General features: G+C 51.3%; 1 protein-coding gene across 1 annotated transcript; it reads left to right on the top strand.

The window, feature by feature from the left end:
* Nucleotides 1-10,774: 10,774 nt before the first annotated feature.
* NAA40 (N-alpha-acetyltransferase 40, NatD catalytic subunit) lies at nt 10,775-25,023 on the top strand. Its single transcript, XM_069470282.1, has 8 exons — nt 10,775-10,834; nt 16,571-16,666; nt 17,688-17,740; nt 20,903-20,998; nt 21,075-21,233; nt 21,426-21,509; nt 22,256-22,333; nt 22,627-25,023. Exons 1-8 carry the CDS (start codon nt 10,829-10,831, stop codon nt 22,766-22,768), a joined length of 714 nt encoding a protein of 237 aa, XP_069326383.1. The 5' UTR covers nt 10,775-10,828; the 3' UTR covers nt 22,769-25,023.
* Nucleotides 25,024-27,688: the final 2,665 nt, after the last annotated feature.

Raw genomic sequence — 27,688 nt, 5'->3', positions numbered from 1 at the left:
TCCCCCTTCGAGGCCAAGCTCACTCCCAGGCTCCACATCCCCCCCCAGCGCCTTGGTTTTCATCGTCCTCTCCTTCCTCATGGTTGTGTCTTTCCCTCATCACACAAACCTGCTAAGTCCATGTATCCCAAAACAGGTGCCCGCATCCCACCCCAAATACACCCCCCTCCTCCCTCTGCCCCGTGTTCACCTTAGTTACCCCTTTCAGCTAAAGCTCCTTCCGCCTTTTATTTTAACTGTGTTTCTTAAAGGAGTTGTTCACACCCCTCTAGGCTCGTCCTCACCTCCCACTCCCTCCCAACCCCCTGCCTCCGTCACGCCACAGAAACTGTTCCTCCAAGGACACCAGTGACTTTGTCATCTCTGAAGACAAGGGCCTCTGGCAGGTATGGTCTCACTCCACCTGTGGGCAGGGCTAGACAGAGAGGGCCACCTCCTGCCCTGGAGGTAGCTGCTCCCGGTGCCCCTCCTGGCTGGCCTTCAAGCCCTTCATATTGGTCCTTCCGGCTCTGATCAGCCCCTCAGCTCCCCGAGCTCTGATATCAAAGCCTGGGCTGCGGACACTCCACCTCCACCCCCGGCCCAGACCCTGGCCCCTGGCTCCGGACCCCCATATCCAACCAACTGCCTTCTGGTCTCAGCTTCACTCGCTGGCTCAGGCTAGAATGCCATGGCGTCAGCCTAGCTCACAGCAACCTCAAACTCCTGGGCTCAAGCAATCCTCCTGCCTCAGCCTCCCAAGTAGCTGGGACTACAGGCATGTGCCACCATGCCCAGCTAATTTTTTCTATATATATTTTTAGCTGTCCAGATCATTTCTTTCTATTTTTAGTAGAGACCGGGTCTCACTCTTGCTCAGGCTGGTCTCGAACTCCTGAGCTCAAACACTCCGCCTGCCTCGGCCTCCCAGAGTGCTAGGATTACCGGCGTGAGCCACCGCGCCCGGCCAGTATCCAATTTCTGTGACTATCCCTCCCTGGGCCTCATCCCATTACTGAAAGAGTCTCCCAACTCCTCTCTTGCCCTCTTCTCATCTGTTCTTTTATTTTTCTCTCTCTCTCTTTTTTTTTTTTTTTTTGAGACTGAGTCTTGCTCTGTTGCCCAGGGAGAGTGCAGTGGTGTCATCACAGCTCGCTGCAACCTCACACTTCTGGGCTCAAGCCATTCTCCCACCTCAGCCTCCCGAGTAGCTGGGACCACAGGTGTGCGCCCCCTTGCCCAGTCCCTAATCTGATCTTTCCTCAACAGCCAGGGTGATCTTTCTAAAACCCAATCTGATCAAGTCAATCCTCTGCTTCTCATTATCTTTGGATTAAGTTCAAACTCCTTAGCATGACTTATCTCCTTCAAACTCTGGTCCCCTGACATCCCTTTCCCCTTTTTTGTTTGGGGATCCATGTGGTGCTGTGGGGTTGATCCCACCCCGATGCCAGCCTTTCCCAAGGCCCAGGATACCATGACTGTTCAGAAGTGGACTTGAGACCTAAGCTGGTCCAATCAGCCTGTGACAAATATGGGACAAATTCCAGGAAGCCGAGCCCAGGAGAGCTGGCTGTCATCTTTGTTCTTCGGGAAAAGCCAGCACCCTGGAGGGCACCACCAGAAGATGGTGGAAACCTGGTTTCTCAGTGACACCACCGAGCCACTGGACCAACCTCACCTTAAGCCACTGACACCTGGAACTTTTTAGTCACATAAATCAATACATTTCCTTATTGTTTGAGCCTGGCTGGTTTCCATTTTCTGTCACTTGCAACTACAGCCTCAGAAACAGTACTTCTCTCAACACCACCCAGTTGAAGGCATGCTTTAGCCACACTCAGCAACCCGCAGTGCCCAGGACTCTGAGTCCTCTCTCGTCTCCAAGTCTCTACACATGCAGTCCCCGGAACGCAGCTCCCTTCCGTGCAGGCTAATTCTTATTTACCTTTCACAATGAAGCTCAGATATCACCTTGTCCAGGACATCTGCCCCTTCCCTATCTCAACACTGAGCACAAACTAGTGGAACCACCTACATCTTTACCTGGCTGTCCTCTCGGGGAGGCTGTCCGCTCAGGGAGGGTGGGACATGTCTTACCCCAGCTCCCTTCACAGTTCCACAGCAGCTGGCACATAGGTGTCACCAAATGCCTGCTGAGAGGATGAGTCTCAGATCTCCCAAGCACCACCTCCCCAGGGAAGCCCTTCCTAACTGCCCCTCCGCTCCTTAACTGTCCCCAGCCCCTCTCACTCCAGATACCTACACTGCTAGGTCCGAGATCACTTCTGCCAAACCTATCCTTAATTTTACCAACATATCAGGAGCTTCTCGAAGACAAAGACTTACGATAATAATAGAAAAAAGAGCCAACTTTGAGTGCCTATTCGTTGTTCACAGCTACATTCCCAGACCCTGATTAGTATGACTATATAGTAGGTGCTCAATTACTATTGTTGAATAAATTAGTGGATGAATAAAACAAATGAACTGAATGCTTATAAATACCAACCACGGTATGAAAAATGTCTTCCCTGAGCTATCTCATTTTCCCCCCACAGTAGCCCCATTTTACAGGTGAGAAGCTGAGGCTTCAGAAGGTACCTGCCTAAGATCCCATGGCTCCGAAGGTAGTAGAGCTGGAAACCAATCCCAAGCTGGCTGATGCCAAAGCCCTATTTTTCGTATCCTTGTGTTCACTCTTTTTCATGTAAGATGTATGTGGCCACAAGTAGAGGAACAGCCACTCCATGATGGTTTGTGCAAAGCAGGAATTTAACGAACTTGCCTAAGAAATGTGGAGGTCAGTGTCACCACTGACAGAGGCTCAGTGGCTGTCGAGGTCTTAGGCGCTTCCTCTCTCTCAGCATTGCCCCTTCCACATAGAGGATTTGCCTTCATGGTCACTAGATGGCTGCAGCTGGTCCGAGCATCTCATCCTCAGAGGACAATATCCAGAGTGGGAGGGGAGAGGCAAGGGGCAGAGGCTTTCTCCTTGGCATCTCTCTTTTTATCAGGGAGAACAACCTTTCCCAGGAATCCCTGAGCAGGCCCATGCCCGTTGAACCAATCTCTGGCCAAGGGCAATAGGACTTCCCTGCTTGGATTGGACTGACAAAGTTTGTGCTCCAGCACACCTGCTGTGACTCCCACCTATCACCTGAGCGTGGGTGGGGTTCTGCCAGTGTCTTAGGGTATCTGTGCTGCCAAAACAGAACACCCGAGACTACGTAATTTACAAAGAATAGAAATTTACTGTATCACAGTTCTGGAAGGTGGGAAGTCCAAGGTCAAGGCACTGGCATGTGGTGCGGGCCTCCTTGCTGTGTCATACCATGGCAGCAGGCAGAAAAGCAAGAGAGGGTCGACTCCCTCCGTCAAGCCCCTTTATTAGGACACCGAGTCCCACTCACAAGGGAGGAGCCCTCATGGCCTAAGCACCTCTTAAAGGCCCCACCTCTTCATACTATCACATTGGCAACACCTGAATTTTGGAGGGGACACATTCAAACCATAGATGTCAGCACGGAAGTGGGAAGCATGGCCGTTGGGTAGACAGGCAACCCTGCCCCTCACTGCCCACACCATTTCCCTGACACTGCACCCTTCTTGCAGCAGGGCATTCAGAAATACCTGTTGGCTGAACAACAACAGAAGGGTGTGCGGAGTTTCTTCGCTGGCAGACCTGGGCTCGGAACCTGAGGTCATGGCCTCTGGGTGCCCACCTAGCCTAAGACGAGAACCATAGTGAAGGCATCAGCCCCTGATGAAAGCAGCACACTGGGCTCAGTGGCAAGTCTGCAGGGACAGGTAACCTGGAACAGAAGGCAAGCGGAGGGGTTTCAAATCATTTATAGGTTAGATGTATTCATCATCCACTCAGCAGGTGTTCACGGTCCAGGGTCTCCTCCTCTCCACCACAGAATCTTAACCAGCAGATATGGGTTGGCAGATTGCCTAGAGACTGTGCTAATGAGTGAGTGAGACCCTGTCTTTAAAAAAATAAATAAATAAAGGGCCGGGCACAGTGGCTCACACCTGTGACCTTAGCGCTCTGGGAGGCTGAGGCGGGAGGATCGCTCAAGGTCAGGAGTTCGAGACCAGCCTGAGCAAGAACGAGACCCTGTCTCTACTAAAAATAGAAAGAAATTATCTGGACAACTAAATATGTAGAAAAAATTAGCCGGGCATGGTGGCGCATGCCTGTAGTACCAGCTACTTGGGAGGCTGAGGCAGGAGGATCGCTTGAGCCCAGGAGTTTGAGGTTGCTGTGAGCCAGGCTGATGCCATGGCACTCTAGCCCGGGCAACAGAGTGAGACTCTGTCTCAACAACAAAAAAAAGGAGCCAGTCCTGCCAATATCTTGATTTCGGACTTCTAACCTCTAGGACTGTGAGACAATAAATTTCTGTTGTTTAAGGCACCCGATCTATATAGTATGTTGTCAAAGCAATCCTAGCAAACTAATATTTAATACCCAGAGCAATGGTCTCTGTGCACAGGGGTTCTGTTCAGATTTGGGCGTGAGTTACCTGCACAAAGACCTGAAGAGGTTGTGGTCCTCAGTGAGTCAGGACATCTCACTCCTACCCTGCTGTTGGGAAGTGACTGCCCTTCTCTGGGCCTTGGCTTCCCTGGCTGCCAGGGCAGATAGACCAGATGACCACCTAGCCCCCTCCCAGACCCAACAGTCTAGCAGCCTCTCACCTTCAAGCAAGGCCAGCTGTCACCATTAAATCCAGCCACCAACTGTTGCCTCCTGTTGGATTCTAATGCCAGGGCAGCGCCTGAAGAACTCACAGTTGAGAAAGCACAAGATTTAATTGGGGCCTCGTGTTAGTGATCTATCTATCGCTGTATAGCTAATGAGCCCGAATCTTTTGCAAGTTAGAACCTCGAACAATTTTAACTGAGTAGTCCTGATTCAGGGTTTCCCATGAAGCTGTGGTCAAGATGTTGGCTGGAGCTTCAGTGGTGTCAAAGCTTGACCAGTGCTAGACTGTCCTCCTCCAAGGCGTCACTCACGTGGTTGGCAGGATGGGGTTGGCTGTGGGTGGGGAGCCTCAGTTCCTCCCACGGGGACGTCTCCACAGTGCTGCTTGTGTGTCTTGACAGCATGGTGGCTGCCTTCCTCCTGGGGGAGCTGGCCACGAGACTGGCGTAGAAGTCGTAGGCCTCTTATAACCTCTCTTGGAAATCACAAACCATCACTTCTGCAGTATTTTGTGGACTCAAGGTCAGCCCTGTTTAGTGTGGAGGGACTGACTACATAAGGATATGAATATCAGGAGGCAAGGACCACAGGGGCCACTCTGGTGGCCGGTTACCACAGGATGGATAAGAGGTCTGGTGCCACAGGGGGTTCTGGGGGTCAGGGGTCATGAAGGAAGAATCTTGTAGATTGAATTTGGGAAACTGGAGCCTTAGGAGTATACTAGTTTCCTAGGGCTACCACAATGAAGTGCCACAAACCAGATGGCTTAAACCAACAGCAATGTATTTCCTCCCAGTTCTGTGATGCTGGAAGTTTAAAATCAAGGTGTTGGCAGGGTTGGTTCCCTTGGGAGGCTCCGAGGGAGGATCCAATCCATGCTTCTCGCCTTGGCTTGTAGCTGCACCATTCCAATTTCCGACTCTGTCTTCACATGGCTGTCTTTCCCCCGTGTGTGTCTCAAATCTCCCTTTCTGTCCTCTCATAAGGTCACTGGATTTAGGGCCCACCCTAAACCCATGATAATCTCATCCTGAAAGCCTTAATTTAATTACACCTGCAAAGACCATATTGCCAATTAAGGTCACATTCACAGGTACTTCACTCTACAGCCCTCAACTGCTACCAAATATTCATTCCTTCCTTCACTTGGCCAAGGCATGGGTGGCTGCCACATGCCATGTGCTGCGCGCCGTCTTCTGTGCGGAGGAACAGGCTGGGGAGACAACTGCCTGAGAAGGAGGACAGGAGGGTTAGGAATTGGACATAACTTTTGAGGCAACTCAATTCAACCCACTACGGGAGGCACCTCCACGGAACAGCTGGTTGATGCATCACCTAATATCTCCATCTGCTTTGCCTCAGGTGTCACCTCCCCTAGGGAGCCTGCTACCTCTCCTTTGTGCCCCACAGCACCTGTGCCTGCCACCATCACTGTGCATTATTCCTTCAAGTAACACTGAGCACCCGCTCTATGCCAGGCACTGACAGCTGAGTCCCAGGGGTACAGCAGTTAGGGCTGCCAAATTTAGCATATAAAATTGCCCAGTTAAATCTGAACTTCAGATCCACAGTGAATTTAAGTTTGTCCCATGTATTGAATCTGGCAACCCTAACATAGCGGAAGAGAGAGACACAGTCTCCAACTGCAGGGAGCCTACAGTCTCATGGGGGTGATGGCAAGGGCATTGGGAGACCCCAGAAAGTGTGCCTGGAGCCAGCCATGCAGAGGGAGAAGCCTCCCACAATCTAAGTTGGGACCTGAAGGGTGAGGAGGCCACGGAGCAGAAACAGGGCTGCAGGCAGCGGGGCAGCGTGGACCAGAGTCCAGAGAGAGCCTGGCCTCGGAAGAGAAGGGCAAGGGTTCAGGAGCAGAAGGTGGCATGTGGAACCAGGCGCCCTGGCCAGGCCGACAGGGGCCGAACATGCTGCCTCTTAGGGAGTTTCGAACCACAGACCAAGCAGATGTGCATTTTAGAAAAACAGGTGTGTGGTGTCACAGGAGCCAAGGAAAGAACAGCGTTTCAAGGAAGGAGTGAATAGAGGGCCAGATATTGCTGGGAGTTCCAGAAAGATGAGGATTGACACAGAGAAGCATAGTCAGAGTTATCAAAACTGCTGGAAGCTCAGGGAGGGAGGTGTAGGTGGGGCAGGAACGGAAGCCAGGAACTAGAGACAGGGTGGGTGGCTTTTCCAAAAGCTTTTGAGTTTGGAAGGGTGGTCTGAGGGCGGGCAGGAGCTGGTGAGGAGCAGAGTTGAGGCAAGGCTAGGGGAGGGGAGATCATGACTGGGAGGAACCCCAAGGGGTGAGCCTGGCCCTGGATGGCCAGGGAGGAGGGTCTGGTAAATTCAGATTCTTTGGGGGAAGCCAGGGGCTCTCATCTGCCCACTGATCACTGTGTGCTGGCTGCCTCCCCAACTGTGCGCTTCCTCCCAGGCAGGAGTTGTCTCCCCAGCCTGTTCCTCCGCACAGAAGACAACACGGAGCACATGGCACATGGCAGCCACCCATGCCTTGGCCAAGTGAGGGAAGCAATGAACATTTGGGAGCACTTGAGGGATGTAGAGTGAGAAGAGTGCAAAGCACAGTGGTTGGGGGAGTGGCTGTGTCAGAGGACAGGGGAGGAAGAGGAGGCCAGGAAGGAGGAGGGAGGAGGAGCCCCGGGAACTCAAAGGCTTGGGGGACAGGGGAGACTGTCCAGAGAGGTCAGAGAGGAGGATGGAGAAGGGGATCTCAGCCCCCTGTGTTGGGGCTGAAGGGAGTAGACACGAGGCAGTGCAGAAAGCCTGCTCAGTGTGGGCAGACGTTTGGCAGGAAGGGAGGGAGGGGTGGAAGGGAGGGGAGATATATTTTTGTACCGGGGGAGGGGGTTTCTTTCCTACCTCAGGCCTTGCCAGGTGTCTCAGATCCCATCTCATTTAATCCTAACAGCTACCCTTGGAAGAAGATGCTTCTGATGATTGCTATTGGTGGTCTCCCTTTATAAATAAGGAAACTGACTCTTAGAGATGTTAGGCACTTTGCCTAAAGCCACAAAGTCAGTAAGTAGCAGAGAGGAGGCTGAAGCCCAGACTGGTCTGACTCCAAAGCAGGCTCTGCCCACCACCCCACAAGACCAAGGAAGCCCATAACTGGGGCAGCCCCCAGGGAGTCGAATGCTGCTTCGGGGCAGGAATAAGGGCATTGGCCTTCAAAGGCCTCTTGGGAGGCATGGATGATGTCACCTTTCCAAGGGACTACTGGGCTCACCTCCCAGGCCTTGTCTGGTGTCCAGCACATTCCAGCAGCCTGGGGGAGGGTGAACCCAAGAGTGGGGAGTGGCAGAAAGGGCAGGGCACCAGGGGATTATGGTGGCAGTCATCTGTGCACTGAAACAGCTGACCATGAAGTTCAATGTGGGTAAGGAGACAAGAAAAGCCAGAACAGCGAGGGGACTGCGCTGGGGTAGGGGGTTGAGTCTCATTCCCCCCCTAACCCCACTCCGTCACACTTCTCTGGCTCTGCAAATACTGTTCTGCCTGTTGAAATCTTGCCTCTTTCTCCTCCTTCAAAAGCAAGCTCAGAAGTTCCCTCCTCTTACCTTGGATACCCACCTCTTGCCCTTACCTCCTGGTCCCCAGAGTGCCAGCAACCAAAACAGATTTTCTGACTGCAGAATAGGACGTGCAGGCTGGGGATTCATTGATTCTCATCTACCTACATTCCCTCCATGGTCTCATCTAGTCTCACAGCTTTAAATGTAATACCATCCCCATGCTGACTGCTGAAGTTTGTATCTCCAGCCTGGACCTCTTTCCTAAGCTCCAGACTTCGACTACTCCACTTTTCCACAAGAACTTGACATGGCCAAGACAGAATTCCCAATCTTCCCCACCCCCACCTCCCAACCTGCTCCTTCCAGAGTCACAATCCACATCTCAATTGAAGTCATTCCATTTTTTCAGTAGCTCAAGCTAAAAACCTTGACGGTATCTTGACTCTTGTCCTCTTTCCCTCACACTCTGCAACCGATCCACCAGCAAGTGCCGTTGGCTCTACCTTCTATATGCATTGGATCCTGGCACCTGCTCCCACCTCCACTGCTATCCAGTGGTGGGGGATTCATCCCTTGCTTCGCCTATAGCAGTGGCCTCTGTATGGCCCTTCCTTTGACCTTGCCCCTACAGTCATCTCAACCTAGAAGCCAGGCTGGTCCTATGAACACACAAGCCAGCCCTACTGTTCCTCCACTCAAACTCTGCAGTGGTGTCCAACTTGCTCTCAGTCCCAAAGTCTTTCAAAACCCACAAGCCCTAAATGATCCTCCTCTTACCTGTCTGATTTCACTTCCTACTATTCTCCTCCTGGTCCACTCTACTCCAGCCACACTGCACTTCTTGCAATTCCTCAAACAGTCCAGTCACGCTCCTGCGTGGGGGTTTTGCACTTGCTGTACCTTGCTTGCACCTGCCCAGAATGCCCTTCACTGACATCCTCATGACTTGCTTCTTCAGATCTTTTTGTTTGTTTGTTTGTTTTTTGAGACAGAGTCTCACTCTGTTGCCCAGGCTAGAGTGCCGTGGCGTCACCCTAGCTCACAACAACCTCAAACTCCTGGGCTCAAGCAATCCTTCTGCCTCAGCCTCCTGAGTAGCTGGGACTACAGGCATGTGCCACCATGCCCAGCTAATTTTTTCTATATATTTTTAGTTGTCCCGCTAATTGCTTTCTATTTTTTCAGTAGAGACCGGGTCTCACTCTTGCTCAGGCTGGTCTCAAACCCTGAGCTCAAACAATCCACCCTCCTTGGCCTCCCTGAGTGCTAGGATTACAGGCGTGAGCCACAGCGCCCAGCCTCCTTCAGATCTTGACTCAAGTATCACTCCATGTTTGCCTGCCCTGAGCATCCTAGTTAAAACTACAAATCCTGACCTCTCCTAATATCTTTCCCCACTTTGTTTTCCTTCACAGAACATATATCACTAACATACTATGTATACTACCTATTCACTTAGTTTATTTTCTGCCTCCTCCTTCTAGGATACAAGAACAGTGCCTTTTCTGTTTGTTATTGTTTTCTTTGCTGCTTGGAGCAGTGCCTAGCATACGGCACTCAAGAAATGTTGCTGGGGCCACCACTGTACTGAGCACTAAAGATGGAATAATGAGCAAAACCCGAATAAGTCTACGAAGCTTACGTCTGGGGCATCAGTTCTCTAATTTTCGTGGGGAGCATTTCGGAGTGAAGACTCTGGCTCCACCCCTGGAGATTCTGGGGGAGGTCCAGGGGTCTGCACAGCGCACAAACTCCCCAGAAGATTGCGGTGTGGGTCATGTGGGGTTACACTCTGGCCTGTTGGGACAGACTGAAATTAATACTGTCTGGGTGCCCGATGTCTCATCTTAACAGCACCATTCACTCTTCAGCAGTGGTTACATGCCTGCCCACCCTCTAAACCGTGAACTGGCATTTTGCTCCGCCCCATGCCCTCCCCAACCCTGGGCTCAGCACGGCGTAGGTGCTAGTAAATGTTTACTGAGAGAGCGAATGAATGGAGGGTGAATGAATGGTTAGAAGATGGATGAATGAATAACAGGACTCTAGTTGAAAAGGAATTTCAAGAGTCAGGATCTACAGGGTGGGAACGTTTCCAAAGACTTCCGCTGTGCCCGCAGGCTCGGGAGAGGCTGGTGTTCCAGAGGTCATGACGCAATCGGTCCTCTGTGCAGGTGGCTGTCTCTGCCGGCGGGGTAGACGCGGAGCGCGGGGACCGCCCTGCCACCCACCCGGGTGCCCAGCGGCGCGCGGGGCTCGGTGGGGCGCGCAGCCAGGTCCCGCGCGGCTGTTGCCATAGCTACAGACACAGCCCGGCGAGGGGGCGGGCCCGGCGCGGAGACGTCACTCCCAGCGCGACGCTCCTCCGCGCCTCCCGCCTCTTTCTGGTGCGAGACCCTCGGCCCGCCTCGCCGCGCTCCACCTGCGCGCCTTCTGCCGCTCGCCACCCCCCCGTTCTGCGCCGGCGCGGTGCCCGCGAGGCGCATGCGCGGTGCTGGGCCCGCCGCTCTGCCTCTGCCGTCGCTGCAGCGGCTGCTGTTGCCGCCTCCCTGCCGGCAAGTGTGTGAAGGAGGAGCTGCGAGTCGCCGCCGCCGCTGCCGCCATGGGGGTGAGTGAGGCAGGGAGAGGAGACGGGAGGTCCAGGGGTGCTCCTCGCTACCGTCGCCCCCTTCTCCCCCATTGTTCCTTAAACCGCTTTTCACGTGACCCCGACCCCCTCCGGCCTCACGTGACCCCCAGCCCCCACATGACCTGACTCCCCCATCTAGGGGTCCCCATGCTCGGCCTAGCCAGGGAATGGGGAGCACCCTTCTCTGGGGCTGCATCCTCTCGGTGCCCCCCGCCGCTCGCGTCGCGCCCGCCTCTTCCTGCCTCGCTGACCGGTTACTGGCCTCCCCAGCCACCCCCCGCGCGGCCCCTGAGGTTAGTCCCCCGCCCCCTGCGCCACCCATCACCCGGCTGTCACCAGCTCCGCGGCTTTCCACAACCGAGGCCCACCCTGGCTTGGAGGGAACTGAGGGCCAGAGGAAAGAAGGCGCCCAGCCAAGGTCACACTGGCCTGACTGGGGCTCCGGACCCCACTCCGGTCTCCCGGATCCCGGGTCTCCCGCATGCCAGTCCGCTGCGCTTCCCGCTACTCGAGTTGCAGCAGAGCGGGTTCCCCTTACGCTCTTTGGAAACCTCTTCCCCGGGCTCCTCCTGCTCCTGATGAAACACTCCTCCCTTCCCACAGAGGCCTGCCTTCACGGCCTCCCGGTTGCGAGGAAGTGGTTATACTACGTGGGTGGTCAGTAGTCTTAGTAGTGCAGGTGGCCTTGCAAGCGCAGAGCGGTGCAGGTGAGCAGGGCAGGTGGGGGGACCACTGGTGATGGCCGCAGCTGCGGATGGATATTGACCACCTGTTCTTTGCCGGCAGCCTGGAGGCGCGTTTTAGTGCCCTTTCCTGGCATACCGGCTTGGGCAGAAGTTATTTGCGTGTTTCTGTGAGTTCACCTTGCTAAGTCCCAATTGGAACAGTGTCAGTTATCCTCCTAAAAAGGTAACTGGCCCTCCGTTTACTGGCTATATTAGTATTTACATGGAATTTCCACCACCTTTAGGGAACCCTGACTTTGGAGCCAGAGATACCTCGGTGCCGGCCCCATCTTTGTTGGCTAACAGCATAACATTGTTCCCGTGACTTGGCCTTTCTGTCTTTGAATTTCCTCACCGTGCGGATGCTAATACCTACCCCTTAGGGTAGCAGTGAAGATTAAATGAGATAATGGATGTAAATAGCCAAGGAGGTGCCTCAGAAGTAGTGGCTGTTATTTTTGCCTGTATTCTCAGCCTTCACTTTAGTGATCTAAAATAGATCTGTGCTATTTTTAACCCATTGGATTTGTCCCTACTGTTATTAACCTAGATTTTTTTCTCTCACTCAAATGTTTATTGACTGAACAAATCAACTTAGAAGACAAAAATAGCTGTCTAATCCGTGTCAAAACAAACAGTCATCATTTTATTTTCATTTATTTATTTATTTTTTAGCCAGTCAAATTTAGCAGTGGGGGGTTGAATAGCCATTATTTTAATAAGGAATTCTGGGTACTGTGTACTTCATATATAGAAAATGAAGTATAGAGACCTTAGGCATATTTAACCCAGATTTTGGTGAAACGGTCCCAGACCCTTGCTGTGGCTGAAACTAAATGGAACCTGAATGGCTTAGTAACTATCTACCAGAATCAGCCAGTACAGACTGAACAGAAAACAAGAAGCATAACGTGCCATTCTGGTTCCGCACTTCCTCATCGAGTGAGTTAAAGTAGCAGGCCCCAGAGATGCTATGATCCTTGCTTCCTTTAAGGCCCCAATCTTATTCCTCATACTTCACAGATGTGCTTCTCAAGAACAGTCCCTACTAAGTCTATTCTGGCATAAAATAGCAACAGAGAGACTTAAATTCTCCTCCCTGAAACAGCTGGAACCCTCTCATCACCCTCATTGCTCATCAGTGGGAGCTGGGGATGCCCCCCCTTGGTGTCAGGAAGTCATCATTCCTAGTGGTCCCCCTCTGTCTCCATGCTCCATTTGACAGCATGGCCTCAGATGGAGCACCTTATCTTCAAAGTTCTTTCACCCTAGCTGCCACACATGTGTAGTCTTTTAGGAATTAGAGTTTAGATCTCTTGTTCTCTTCACCAAAAACAGAAGTTCTTTTCAAATCCTGGCTACCATGTGGGTTGGAGGTACTGACACTGAAAATCTAAGAGATACCAAATTCCTTTCCTAGAAGGTGTCTCCTCCCCACCCCACCCCACATGTTTTTTTCACTTTTCTTTGGGACCCCTAGCAGTCATGGAACTGCATGTGGAGTTACTACTTTGATAGGAATAATAAGGGGAGGATTTTCACAGCTGCATATGAAAACATCTGTATAGCACTTTATAACAAAAAGTGCCATTATAAATGTAATTGCGATGTAGTAGGAGCATGGACTTTAGGGTTCAAACCTGGATTTGAATCTTGGATGATTCATTTAACAAATATGAACTGAGTACCTGCTGTTTGAGTACTGGATATACATTGGCAAATAAAGCAAATATAAACTGTGCCTCATGGTCTGGTAGGAATGGAGAGAGAGTGTGAACCCTACTCACTGGCTCTGTGACTCTAAAAGTGAAACTCCCTGTGCCTCAGGTTTCTCATCAAAGAAGTAGGCACAAGCACCTTGCTGAGTTGTAAAGATTAAAACAGATCATCTTTGCTAAAGCACAAACAGAATCTTTGTAAACAGAAGTTGTTACCGTAAAGAATTTTTATATCTAGGACACTGTCATTTTGTTCTCATAATACTATGATGTTGATGTGGGCATTGTTAGCCCCATTTTATGGATAAGGAAACAGGTTCAGAGAAATTGAGCAATTTGCTGAAAAGAGATTAAGTAACTTGCCTAAAGTCACACAGCTATTAAAAGGAAAAGCCAAGAATCAAATATCAAATCTAGGTCTCTTGACTTGAAATCCCATGCATGCTTCTATCTATCTATTTATCTATCTAAGGAAAGACACTTAACAACAATGAGCTTACCATTCACTGTGCATATTTCCCATTTTCATTAGGAGCATTTTCTTATGTCCCTGTAGGACAGCCTTACCCCGACAGGGCAGGAGCAAAGCTAATTGAACAGGGGGAGACCACTTTTCCACTTTTCCTAGTTCGGAGTGAGCCCCTGCCTGTTTGGCCCAGTCTGCTGCAGCAGCCTCCCTCATGCCTTGCGGGTAGGCAGGGAAGCGCTTAAAGGGGCTCTTTCCTTATCTCAGTCTCAGGCCATGGCAGCTCCAGGCCCCACTCAGAGGATTGCCTGGTTTGCCAGTTCTGCATGAATGAGCCCATAGATCTCCTGGAGGCCCCGGGCCGGCCTTCCTGCTGCTTGTGCTTCGGAATTACTTCTCTTGCTTCGAAATGAGATTCTATGGAGGGAATCCAGGTTTCATTGCTTTCTGGGTCCTAGGCATTACACTTGCCTTCCAGAGCCTCTGATCCTTCAGCTCTGTGTTGTGGTAAGAGAGCGTGCATGCAGGATGGAGGAAGGGGCTGTACATCTGCTGTGAAGGTGTGCTAGCTTCTGACTGTCCTTATAGCTCTTCCGTGAGGCCAGTGTTTGTGTCCCTACAGTCCTGGAGATGGAGCTGCTTTTGCAAGTCATGCTGGCAGGAGGAGCATTGGCCCAGTCCAGTTAATGCCAAAGCTCATGATCTTTCTGCCCCACTGTGCAGTCCTGGAGACCTTCCATGTGAGGTTTCCCTTTTCCTCACCTCTGCCTTGGGGCAGGGATAGGTAGGGCCTGGGGTGGCACAGTTGGCAAACCGTTACCAAGAAAGATGGACAATGAGAAATGAGTTGCTAAGTGACTGCCTGAGGGTTTCTGAGGTCTTAGGCCTTATGTTGGCAGGCATGAGAAGGTCTTTGTTGCTGACTGAGTGGAAGTCCACTACGCTGGAAGTAGCTCTCCCAGTGGGAGACAGCAGGGCTGGTGGAACAAACACTGGATCTGTGCGGCCTAACCCCCGGGATTGAGTCTTCCCTCTGTCGCTTACTCTCTGGGGAACTCTGAGCGAGTCACATCATCCCTTCAAGCCTCAGTTTCCTCAGATATAAAAGGAGGTGATGGTTTCTGTCCTGGGAATTGAAATGCATAATGTTTGTGAAAGTACTTTGCGAGCTTGGAGTATCTCAGTGTTGTCTTGAAACCCAAATTCCTGGAGACAAAGACAGAGACGCTGAAACTTCTCCATGGTAGAGAGCGGGTAGTTCTGTCCCGGGATTCCAGCCTTATACGGACTGCCTATTCTCTTTCTGTTTCTTCCTCTAGGAGGTAAGAAATGGGATCTAGCCTGGCTCCCTGCACAGTGCTCAGTCAGAAGATAATCAATAGCTGGTGTTGGTAGGATTTGTACCTATAAGCAATCCCTGTGAGTTCCTGGTATCTGAACTCTTATGCCTCCTGGTTGCTTGAAGTAGGTGAGCAGTGGTATTCCTTGGAGAATCAAGGGCAGAATTTATCCAGAGAAACTTTCCCAGTAGCTGGTTTTTCAACTCACATAGAATGTTAATCTCTCTGAGTGCCCTTTCCTGGAGCCAGCCAGTGTCAGGGCCAGGATGTAATTAGGGGTTGTCAAACCTCTCTCCAGAGAGCTCAGGGAAAGGGAGGGTGGGGGTCAGAAGAAGCTGTGCTGTTGGTAAGAAGCAGAGCCAGCTAACCAGGGCCTTTGGGGTGCCTTCCAGGAACTCCGGGTGTGTGGGTGCACCTCTACATGCCTGTGCTCTCTGGTCCTCCTTGGGAGTAAGAATGAGAGCTGTCATTTATAGAGCACATGCCAGATTAACCGTCACGGGTCTGATACCTTCAAGGAGGTTTTAAGAGCCTCACTCAGCAGACCAGGGGAGGAGGCTCAGAGAAGGCTGTATCCTGTCCTGGGACTGCAGGGAGTGGAGAACAGGAGAGGCTTTGGACGAGGTCGGTCAGACTCTAGAGCCTGGCTCTTTCCCTGTGTCAGAGGGAGAGAGAGAGGTCCCATTAGGCCTGAGAGAACCCCACGTCTGCCTCAAAACAGGATCTTATCTAGGTGCAGCCGTGGGCGATGTGCCGTTTGCCCCTCTGTGCAAGAAGCCTCCCTTTGCTCCTCCCCTTGCCTGTGTGCCTGCAACTTGGTTTTGCTGGCCATGTGTCTGCAACAACTCTGTCCCGAGGTGAACCCCTTGGGGCTCCGCACTCTGCCCTTGTCACCAGGTTCATGGTGTGCCTGCCACTCATTGGCCTTGACTGAGCCGAGCTTCTGGTGAATGGCTCTGTATCCTTAAGCCAGAGCACCATGGCCCCAGCCTGAAATGGGACCCAACTCACATAGGAACTGCCTCTGACCAGATTTTTATTTCCCGAAGCTGGAAGACCCTGAAAAAAACTTATTAAATAAACTTAGGATCAGCCATCAGCAGCAACCTCATATGCTGTCTCCTCTCTGAAAGCTGTCCTAAATGTGCCTAAAATTGGGTGTTCCCTCCTTAGGAGGGAAGAGATGAGTGAATATTTACTGGGTGCCTGCTGAGGGCCAGCTCTGCTGCAGGTGTTACCAGCTTTCTCACCGGGTCCCCATGGTGACCCGTGCTCAGGAGGGTCAGTACTCTTCCTGAAAGGAAGCTGAGAAGTCTAGTGACGTTCCTAGGGACTCACCACTATGAAGCGACGTTACCTACAAGTGTGTGGCCTGTGGATGCAGGGACCTTTTTGTTCCTGAAAGGGAAAGTGAAGTCTTTGGTTGGCTACAGCCCTTCAGCCTACGTTGCTTTTCCCTGTTGCAGAGAAAGTCGAGCAAAGCCAAGGAGAAGAAGCAGAAGCGGTTGGAGGAGCGAGCAGCCATGGATGCCGTTTGTGCCAAAGTGGATGCCGCCAACAGGGTGACTCTCCCCTCCTTCCCAGTCCCTGAAATCTTGGGATTGCAGCTTGGTTTTTAGATTGGCTTCTCTTGGCGCCACCCTGTGGTGTCATTGTGATATACCTGCGCACGCAGCCTCTGCCTCCTTGCAGGGCCTGGGAATGAGCCCCGGCACCTCTGACTGGGCTGTGAGAGTTGGGAGGAGGTGTCAGCACCTGGCCCAGGTGTTCAGGGAAATGTGGATCCCAGTGAAAGTGGCTGCTTCTCTGTGGGTCTCCTTTCTTATGGGTAGAAGAGGGTCTGGAGAAATTTTTGTTAGGAGTTTGCATTCTCGGGAAGAAACTTCTTGATGAAATGTAGTATACTCTTTTCTCATTGCTTTCTTCAAACATTTCTTAACTGAACGTGAGGCACTGAAGGCTGTGGGGGGCTGAGGGGATCCAGCGGCCTGGTCTTCCAGGGGCCGCAGTCAGGGCAGGAGTAGCTGTGGATCTGAGCACCAGATGGACCAGGCTGGGAACAGCCTGGTAGTGTGTGGCTTTCCAACGGAAGTGGGAATTCGGATCATCCTTCCTGCCCCCAGTTCATATCCCGTTTTTTGGTCATTCTTTTAGCCCACTCATAGTCAACACTCCACATTTATGAGGATGTGACTCGGGGATATGATTTTCCATTTGGGGTTTTGGCCAGGTGAGGTCAGTTGGGGCCTGCTTCTCAGAAGTGGGAGAGCAGATCACGTGGCCTCTCCTTTGTGTTGGCTGTGCTGCGAGCAGGTATTATGCCCGTAGGCCAGTAAAGTGTCCTCTTTCCCTGTCAAATGACACTGAATTTAAATCTCTTGACTTTCTTACCAAAGCCATCCTCCTACATAGTGACTTCAGAGCTGAGGCAGATGCTGGGCTCTGTGAGGCTGCTCCTGGGGCCAGAGCTAACCTCCTGATGTGGGTCCTCACAGTGTCACACTCCCAGAACACAGGGCTCGGGGCAGGGCCTGCACCTCCACCACACCTGTCTGTGCTATTCTCTTTTCTTTCCCTCCACAGCTTGGAGACCCTCTAGAGGCTTTCCCAGTGTTCAAGAAATATGATCGAAATGGGTGAGTTGTGTTTAGTGTTGCTAGCTGTTGTCTTCTTGAATGTCTTCAGGACGTCACCTCTCCAGAGAAGGCTTCCTCAGACCCAAACTTTCTCATTCTTCTTCATTATTATGAAAAAGCAGAAACTGGCTAGTGTCCTCTATTGATGTAAAATCCCACTGTTAGGATGACAAAGGAATCTGTAAATGAGCAAAGATTTCACTGAATCTCACATGTCTCTTTAGGACTTGTTCTCTCTGTGCAAAGAATCATTGAGCTGAAATAAATTTGGAAAATTGTCTAGGCTAACACCTTCATTTTATACATGGGAAACTGAGGCTCAGAGAAGTGAAAGAAGGTTTCTGTGTTTATAGAGTTTACCCCTGACAGCGGAGGGTACTTTTAATTCCAATCCAGTGCTCTTGCCCTGAGTATATAGTATAATTGCTAAAAGTCACTTATTGGCTGTTTGACCCTGGACAAATTATTTAACCTCTCTGTTCCTCAATTTTCTAATCAGAAGTGGGTCTAATAGGCCAGGTGTAGTGGCTCATGCCTGTAATCCTAGCACTCTGGGAGGCCAAGGTGGATGGATTGTTTGAGCTCAGGAGTTCGAGACCAGCCTGAGCAAGAGTGAGACCCCATTTCTACTAAAAATAGAAAGAAATTATATGGACAACTAAAAATATATATGTAGAAAAAATTAGCTGGGCATGGTGGCACATGCCTATAGTCCCAGCTACTCAGGAGGCTGAGGCAGGAGGATTGCTTGAGCCCAGGAGTTTGAGGTTGCTGTGAGCTAGGCTGATGCCACGGCACTCTAGCCTGGGCAACAGAGTGAGACTCTGTCTCAAAAAAAAAAAAAAAATTAGAAAAAAGAAATGAGTCTAATAGTACTTTCCTCATGGAGTTTTCAGAAGGATTAGATATAGAGTGTTAGTTCCTGGAGTGTACTAAAAGCTAGGTGTTAGCTGTTATTACACTGATCCAGTTTACTGTAGGATCAGGATTATAGGCCGCCTCCCCGTTTTTTGTCCTTTTGGTTTATAAAATAAGCATAATCTGTCTTACCTGAGATGCTGTTCATGAATCATGCTTCTATAATGTAACACCTTGGCTTTCGGAAAAACAGGGGCTATGGTGTCTGAGAGGTGTGGGTTGAATTGTAGCTGGGCCTCTTGTTAACTTTAGCTGGACAAGTCACTCATACTCCTCAAGCCTCCTTTTCTTACCTGTCAAAGAGGATGATGCTGCCAAACTTGCAAGGTTTTTTTTAAGGAGGAAAGAGAATATATCTAGCTCAGTAAGTAGTAGCTGGTATGAGTATTTTAATGAACAAAATAAACAAATACAGATACTTGAATTATGAAGCAGGTAACTCTCCATTTGCCTTTCATAGATGCATCTGAATTTTGTAGCATCACACTTATTGAGTCTTCCTGTTTGATCAGATGCATTACAGTTCCTCTGGCAGCTTTGTCATTCAACTTCTGGGAAGTCCTTCGAGGTAGTTTACAGATCCTTTAATATCTGTGACCCAAACCATGATATCTCTTAGTGTTTCCACAGTCCACATTCCTGCTGACTTCCAGAAATAAGGAATAGCTCTGAAGCAGGCATTGCCAGCTGACTCTGGGCTCCTTTTGTGCCTTGAATTTTGTGTGATCCTGTGGCTACGATCCTACTTTCACATACTTAAATTAAAGGTGAATGTAGAATTTATACCTGCAGACAGACTTTGGACATTTTGTAGTTAAGACAGATGCAGTGCTGTGTTTGGGCAATTCTGTCTGCTACCTTGTTGATACTTGAGAAGAAAGGAAGACTTTTGGGGTTAAGGGCAGGAAGTTGTGAATTTACGAGACTGAGCATGTATGCAGCTCATGTGATGTGCCAGTCAGCAGAGGTGATGGTGGATTCCAGTGGGAACACCCTCTAAGGATTGTGTCAAAAGCCACTGAAAGTTACTGATGTGGGAGCTCTTTAAAGGCTTAGAGTTTGCTTGCTTCTGTCCTTTCAGAATGTAGTACTGCTTAGAGAATGTTATTTCACTGGCCAAGGAGTTTGACTATATTTTACTTAAATTTCATTTAGAAATGGATACCTTCATGCCTACAGCATTTGTTAGTCTAGGAAAACAGCACTGGGTTGGCTCTTGCTCTACCCTGTCTGATCAGCCAAGAATACCTGCTACAGAGGCAGAGGCAGAGGCAGAGGCAGAGGCAGAGGCAGGCGGGACTCCTGGCAGGGGGTTGCTGAGCCATAGTCGTCTTCCTTTTTTTCTTTTTACACTGATTATCAGTGTCAGTGTGTAGAGCCACAGTTTTTTTTTTTTTTTTTTTTTTTTTTGAGACAGAGTCTCCCTCAGTCACCCTGGGCTAGAGTGCCGCAGCATCAGCCTAGCTCACAGCAACCTCAAATTCCTGGGCTCAAGCAATCCTCCTGCCTCAGCCTCCCAAGTAGCTGGGACTACAGGCGCTTGCCACCATGCCTAGCTAATTTTTTGTTTCTATTTTTAGTTGACCGGCTAATTTTTCCTATTTTTAGTAGAGACAGGGTATCACTCTTGCTCAGGCTGGTCTTTCAAGACCAGTTCACTCCTGACCTCAAGCAATCCTCCCTCCTCAGCCTCCCAGAGTGCTAGGATTACAGCGTGAGCCACCTGCCCGGCTGAGCCATAGTCTTCTTGAAGGGCCTGAGGTCACCCAGCAGTTCTGAAGGCAGAAGGAAGAGGTCATGTGGAAGCCCAGTGAGATGTCAGTTCACAAATTAAAGCAACAGGAAAAATACCTAAGAGCAGGAACTAAGCAGAAAAACAGTGTTTATAACAAAGTACAGAAGAGACCAAGAGGTTAGGAAAAGAGCAAAGAGGTAGCAGAGAGGGACAAGAAGTTTACGAAGTGCTTTGGCTGGTAAGGATGGTGCAGGGAGGCAGGAAACGGGTCTTGTGGTTAGGGTGGTGGGCTGGGTGGTGACAGGGGTTAATCTCAGCCTGAAAGGCTCGGTTCCTGCATAGCCACCTTTCCCAGTCATGCTGGGGAAGGGGCAGGGTTGGCTTTTTGCCAGAAAGTGACTGAGACTAGGCGTGTCTCCCTGCTACACTTTCAGGGAGGAACAGCAATGCCCTGGTGGGAGCTCTGAACCTACAACCAGCTCCTAACAGCTCCTTTGTCCTCTTCTCAGGTTGAATGTCTCCATTGAATGTAAGCGAGTGTCTGGACTAGAGCCAGCCACTGTGGATTGGGCCTTCGACCTGACCAAAACAAATATGCAAACTATGTAAGCATGGCCGACATTCCCCAGTTAGCTTTTCTCTTCCACACTTCCCTGTCCTGATTGCCCCCAAATTCCCCAGGTATGAGCAGAGCGAGTGGGGCTGGAAGGACCGAGAGAAACGAGAGGAAATGACAGATGACCGAGCCTGGTACCTCATTGCTTGGGAAAATAGTTCTGTCCCCGTTGCCTTTTCTCACTTCCGGTTTGATGTGGAGTGCGGGGATGAAGTCCTGTACTGGTAGGAGCCACGGCTTGGGTGGGGTGGTGTGGAGGGGAGACCCTGGTGTTGCTCTGGGCACTCCATCCAGGTGGCAAAGCCCACTGGGCCTGTCGGTCTGTGAGCTGCCAGGGGCTGCAAGCTCCTCCAACAGACCTTGTAGCCTCTTCATGTCCCATCCTGCACGCTCACCTCTCTGCTTTTCTCACCCAGCTACGAAGTGCAGCTGGAAAGCAAGGTGCGGCGGAAAGGCCTGGGGAAGTTCCTCATACAGATCCTGCAGCTCATGGCCAATAGGTAAAGGCCTTGTGAGTCCTTCATTTGGAAGGAGCTGCCACGGAGGCATCCACTATTCTTCAAGCCTCCTTGGAGGACAAGGCTCAGGAATGTTTTGGGAGTAAGATGCTGTCAGGAGATGCTCCCTGCCTTGCTGTGACTGTGTTTATACAGTCAGCTCAGCGCAGCAGGCATCTTTTGAGTGCCTGATTGTGTGCCAAGTTCTGTACCTAAGGAATGGGACTACAGAGAGGAAGTGAGAAAGATCCCCACTCTGGAAGAAGCCAGTCAGGTGGGGGCCCCAGACCTCTGGAGGCTAGAGGTGGGACTCAGGAAGACTTCTCTTTCTTTTTTTTAGAGACAGGGTCTTGCTCTGTCATCAGGCTGGAGGGCAGTGGTGTGATCATAGCTCACTGCAACCTTGAACTTCTGGGCTCAAGTGATCCTCCTCCCTCGGCCTCATGAGTAGCTGGGACTACAGGTGCATGTCACCACACCTGGCTAATTTCTTTTTTTTTTTTCTTTTTTTGATTTTTAGTAGAGATGGGGTCTTGCTCTTGCCCAGGCTGGTCTTGAACTCCTAGCCTCAAGCGATCCTCTTGTCTTGGCCTCCCGAAGTGCTGGGATTACAGGTGTGAGCCACCACGCCCATCTAGGATCACTTCTTAGGGTTATAAGGAGATAGCAGGCAGAGACAGGAGAGAGAGGAAGCGTGGCTTTAGTCTCTGTTTCTCTTTCTAAAAGGTGCTTGCTCTACTTTCTTCTAGCACACAGATGAAGAAGGTTATGTTAACGGTATTTAAACACAATCATGGCGCCTACCAGTTCTTCAGAGAAGCGCTGCAGTAAGGAGCTCAGCCCTGGTTTGGTCCTTCTGGGTGGTAGGAGATGCCTGCCCAGTGCCATTGTCCAGGTCCTGGCCCCCACTCATCCTGATGCTGAGCTCCCAGCCCAGTGGTCTGTGGGGGCTCAAGATTGGTGAGATGGTGTGGCATTGCCGTCTGACTTGGTCCCCTGCCCCTCTCTTGTGCCCTCATCCGAGGGGCCACATTAGTGTGGCTGGTGGAAAAGTTCTCAGGTCAGGGAGGAAGGCATTCAGCTGTCTGCAACCAACCCTTTTCTCCTGCTTGCCTTGCAGATTTGAAATTGACGACTCTTCCCCTAGCATGTCTGGTTGCTGTGGAGAGGATTGCTCCTATGAGATCCTGAGCCGGAGGACCAAGTTTGGGGACAGCCAGCACTCCCATGCAGGCGGACACTGTGGTGGCTGCTGCCACTGAACTTCCAGAGCCACTTGCAAGTCACATTGATGTCTCCTAAGGCCTATCCTCTTCCCTGGTCTCATGCCTCTTGCCAGGTGCCCTCAGAGCTGGTGCCTCCTCAGCCCGGCACATGCCAGGCTGTACCCTGAGAGCACAGAACCCTGGGGTGGAGGTCCAAACTACCCCTCCTCCTCCCTCCTAGAAGACCAGAGTGCCAGGAGGGAGTGGAGAGGGAAGAGCTGGAGGAGGCCCAGCCATAACACTCATCCGCACACAGTGGCTTCCTCTTTGTTTGGTTCCCCCACTTCTCTGCAGCTGGATTCTCGACAGCCCCCGCCCCCTACAATACACCTGGACAAATGGAATGCTCATGCCCACCTTTATGAAAGTCCTGGAGTCCTGGGTCTGCTTGTCCGCAAAGAGGAATGGACCCAGTGTAAGATCTGGACGTAGAGAGAGGCTTCAGAGAGACTCACGCTTTCGTGGACGGAATGGTCTGATGGAGACTGTGGGAAGATCTTTTGTGCCAAGATACAAGGAAGCAGGGAAAGCTCTTCCTGGCTGTTTTTATGGATCCACGGAGTGGAGTTGTCTTGGGACCAGCCGACGCTGGGAGGAAGGCAGCCTCTCTCTCTATCGTGTCAGTGAGAGAGAGGCTGAGAGGACCAGGAACAAGGTGCTGTGTTGGGCCTGCTGTGGGCATGATGGCTTCTCTGGGCTCCTGGATTTTGCTGCCTTCTAAGCTTAACCTCTTAATCTCACGGCAGTGACTTGAGCTTTTCATCCATAGAAGAAAGCCAGGGGTTTTGCTTGTTCCTCTCTCTTGCCCCTCACTGCTCTTTTTCCCCCGTCTCTCGCCTCTACCCTAGATACCTCTGTTCTTAGTCTCAAGGGGGGAGTAACATCAGGGAGCCCCTCACCTTCCCCCAGAAGGACCCCTCGTTCCTGATGTAGTTAATGCCGTTTCCTGTCATCTCTTGGTGCTGATAGTTCTCTGAAGGTGGGGCATCCCTCCCCACTGCCGCCCTCCCTCTTCAGAGAGCCCCCAGCCAGCAGCAGGCCTCTCTGCCTGCACTCCCCAGCCTCGCCCCTCGCTGCCTCAGTGAGGCACTAGTGCCACTGCCTGGCCCAGGTGAGCCATAGCTCAGGCTACAACAGGAATGCCTCTCAGTGGCCAAAACAGCTGCTTTTCTGTCTCTGGTGTCACCCTGTGGCAGAAGGGGGAGGAGAAGGCCTTCCTCCTCTCTTAAGGGATAGGATGCAGGCTCAGAACCTATAGTCATCCTCATCTCTAGGCCCTGTTCCTGATCCAGGGAAGACAAACCAAATCCTTATCAAGGAAAAAGCACCTAACACCTCCCCTTGGGCATCCCTGAGCTCTGCTTTAGGGAGTGTCATGAAGGTTCTAGCCTTTGTGAAGTTGCTCTCATGGAAGTCTGTCAGTCCCTCTGACCTCAGTGTCTGCTCACATCCTGCCCTCTGCCCAGCTCATACAGTCTGTCCTGGCAGATCTCCCCAGAGTGGTCCTTGCTTCTCACCTGGATTCCTGCTTGTGCAGGGGCCTGTGCGTGCTGGGCCTCCCTTGCCCAGCCTGGCCCTCTGCTGAGCACTCTGCCCTGCTCTTGACCTCACCAGCAGTGGGGCTGGGTGCTCCTTGGATAGGGCCTTGCAGCTTTACACTGGAATGTCTACCTTTCCCTACCCTGCTGGCTCCCAGGGGGTTTCACCCCAGGTGAGAGGAGTTGAACTTGCTGGGAGAGGATTAGTAGACTCTCCTAAAAATCATGAAATGACAGAAGCATGTTTAGAAAGAGGTTTTCCTCTGATTCCTGTCTCTCAAAGGATGCAGAATGATAAATATTTATTGTCTTAGATCATGGATTTCTGATACCTCCCACTTAAGGGGACCAAGAGGAAGCCCCAGTGTAAATCCCACATAAGGTGAGTTCAGTGTGTGTTTTCTCTTTCCGGTGATTGGACACCTGGCACCAAGTCTATTGGTAGACAGGTGCTCGGTGCATGCCCTGCTCACCCCAGCCTCCGCAGGCCACACCCCAAGAGCTGCTCAGGAGGTCTGGGCTGGGGCAGGAGAGGTGTCTGAGACCAGCAGATCACTCTGTTGTTGGTGTCGAGCCCGTTAATCTCTAAAACATCAGTCTTTCTCCACTTGTCCTAGGTCTTGGTTTTGAGAAACATAGCAGGCCTTTTTGTTTGTTGTTTTTTGTTTGGGACATGTTAAGATATTTTGTAAGATTTTAAAAGTTTTAGTTGTATTCATCCTATTTCAGGTTATTTCTGTTGGCATCAAATGTGTATAGGACATGTGTATGGTTCTTTTTAACCTTTTCTGGTCTTTTTAGAGGGAACTTCAAATATAAAGTCCTTCTTGATGTATGTATTTTTTTCGTTAGCAATTTGTTATCACTGGAATCAAAGGGAAAAAGTGATCTCTTTTTGCATTGGTTGTACTTGTATGTCACAAATAAAAGACACTTTGTTCAGCCTGGGTTGGCTTCCTAACGCTGGGGTGCCATGGGCAGTGTGGGCTCAGGAATCCCCAGACCCTGAGACGGTGCCAGTGTTGGGCGTAAACCCTGGGAGCCACATAGCTGTGATGGCCCCATGGCTTGTCCAGGGAAGAAGCCTCGGGCCTGAGAAAACCTCAGTGTGTCCAGGGCAAGCAGCCAGAGGTGGGAACAGTGACCAAATGTATGTGTTTGTGCCATTTCGCAGAAGTTCTGGGTGGAGGTCAGAGGTGTTCTGAGGGGTGCCTGCTTCACATCCTGGAGAGAGTCCCAAGCTGGGCATTGTGACATTTGACATCTGTGGCCAAACAAATTCCAGTGCTTGTGTGTGGGAGTTGAATAGATGAGAGTTTCTTTCCTCTCTTTCATTTTGTTGAGTTACTTGGAATATTCTTTTGTTTCTTAAAAAGACTCCCTTCCTCTTCCCTCCACTCACAAAAGAGAAGACAAAGGCTCCAAGGAAGGGTAACTCACATCAGGCCTGACAGGGCAGGAAAGTTAAGAGCTGGGGGAGGCTCCGTAGTGTGACAGATGGAGCTATGCGGCCTGTTCCCCAGGCAGGGCTCCTGCCAGTCCCCAGCCCACAGGGGGCTGGGAGGAAAGACAGGAAGTGGGCCAGGGGGCTGGAGCTCAGACGCACTTCCTGTGGATGGTGGAGGGGCCACCCTTGCCGCACTTCTGCTTGGTGATCCACATCCACTAGAAGGTGGAGAGGGAGCCCCTGGTCCATACACAGTGTTTGTGTTCAGGCAGAGCAATGACCTGGGGAAGGAGGGGTGGGTCCCAGCTATAGCAGGTTGTGGCCTGTGCCCGGTGGGCAGGTGTTACCTTTGAGGCCCAAAGAAAGGTATCACAACCCTTGGGAAGGAAGAGAGCAATTTGCTGGGATGATCACACCACAAATTTCTCATGTGACAAAAATTTGCCCCTCAAGTTCTTTGTTCCTTGAAGGCTGTGTTTTACCCTAGGCAGAAATTTCTTGGAATGGCCACCCCCTTGCTGAAGGGTAAATGGCCACAGTGGCAGGGTGTGGGGCCCTGCCTTCATCACTGCTGGCTGAGTGCCAGGAGGGCTGAGGTCTGCACCCACCTCTGCCACCTTCCTGAGTGGCCAGGGCCCCTCGGGGTCCCCTGCAGTGGCTGTCTGCGGTGACTCCAGGGGGCTGCCTCTACCCCTGCCTCCAGCTGCATGCAAGCTACCTTGCTCAGGTTGTACTTGCTGACCCGGCACACCTTTGTCGAGCAGACGGAGCCAGAGGTGCAGCCACAGGGTGAGTGGTCTTTTAGGGCCGGAGCTGGTTTGAGAAAGACTGGATTTCCCTAGTGGGAGGGACACTGGTCACCAGGCGATTTCTGTTGCCAGGCTTTGAAGGTAGTTCAAATTAGGGGGCAGGTTTTCTTGGTTTTTGCTAGAACACTCAAGTGCAACAGAGGCTGTCCTGTGCCCCTGAGTGCAGGCTGGGGCAGAGGGGAAGGTGGAGCTGAGGAGCCTGGTAGACTACAGCTGCTGCAGTCGCAGTGTTGCTCGGCTCCGAGGGGGAAGGACACATTTGGTGACCTCATACTTAGTGCACTGTGGAGCGTTTTACTCATATTCTCTCATTTAATCATTACAACAACTCTGTTCCATGGGCAGTGGCATTACTCTCAGCTGAAATTGAGCCAGATGTGGTTGCGCACACACCTGTAGTCCCATCTATGAATTTTTGGGAGGCTGAGGCGGGAGGATTGCTTGAGCCCAGGAGTTTGAGGCTGCAGTGAGCAGTGATCATGCCACTGTGCTCCCGCCTGGGCAAGAGAGCAAAACCCCATCTCTTAAAAAAAAAGAAATTGAGAGTCCCAGAGTGAAAAAACTCCAAAGTCCCTGCCCTCCCAGGCTGCCCTCCTCCACAGAGGCTGTGAAGCCTGATTTCTCCTTCCTGAGGAGGAGCCATCTGCCCCAGGGGCCCCACCCCGCTGCCCCCTTGCTTTTCACGGGGCCGGGGCCGGGGCCAGGGCAATGACATCCAGTCTGCAATGCCAGGGTGCGAGATGGTGCCTGGACAGGATATTGGTTTCTGTGAAATCCAGCTACATTTCTGAATTCTGCCCATGCTGAAGTGAACGAGGTGAACTGTAAAGCTGTATTGGTGCTTTAGGACTATCTGCAGTGGGGCCTTAATTACATAAAGATGAGCATTTGCTGCAGAATGGCAGGGGAAGGGCTGCCCCTGCTGGGGCCGAGGTCTCAACCTGCCTGGTCCAGGCCTGGATGGCATGGGGCAGCACATAGCCCTTGTACTTGGGCATGTTGTGAGTGTTGCTGTCCCTCGTGACTAGCATGATGCCTGGCAGATGGGCTACACAGGGGCTTTGGACTTGGGAGTTGTGGGGGAGTGCTCCTGTGGTTGCCTTATGTCCTGAGTGTTGGATAC

This window comes from Eulemur rufifrons, chromosome 6, assembly GCF_041146395.1.
Source record: "Eulemur rufifrons isolate Redbay chromosome 6, OSU_ERuf_1, whole genome shotgun sequence".
NCBI classification, from domain to species: domain Eukaryota; kingdom Metazoa; phylum Chordata; class Mammalia; order Primates; family Lemuridae; genus Eulemur; species Eulemur rufifrons.
Note: the sequence above shows the minus strand (reverse complement) of the source record. Positions and strands in the feature narration are given on the sequence as shown.

Bases quoted from the DNA above. Each gene is read 5' to 3' on its own strand.
- NAA40 (XM_069470282.1), top strand. The intron at 17,741-20,902 runs GTGAGTTGTGTT...TCCTCTTCTCAG, and splicing joins AAGAAATATGATCGAAATGG to GTTGAATGTCTCCATTGAAT. The intron at 21,234-21,425 runs GTAGGAGCCACG...TTTCTCACCCAG, and splicing joins GGGGATGAAGTCCTGTACTG to CTACGAAGTGCAGCTGGAAA.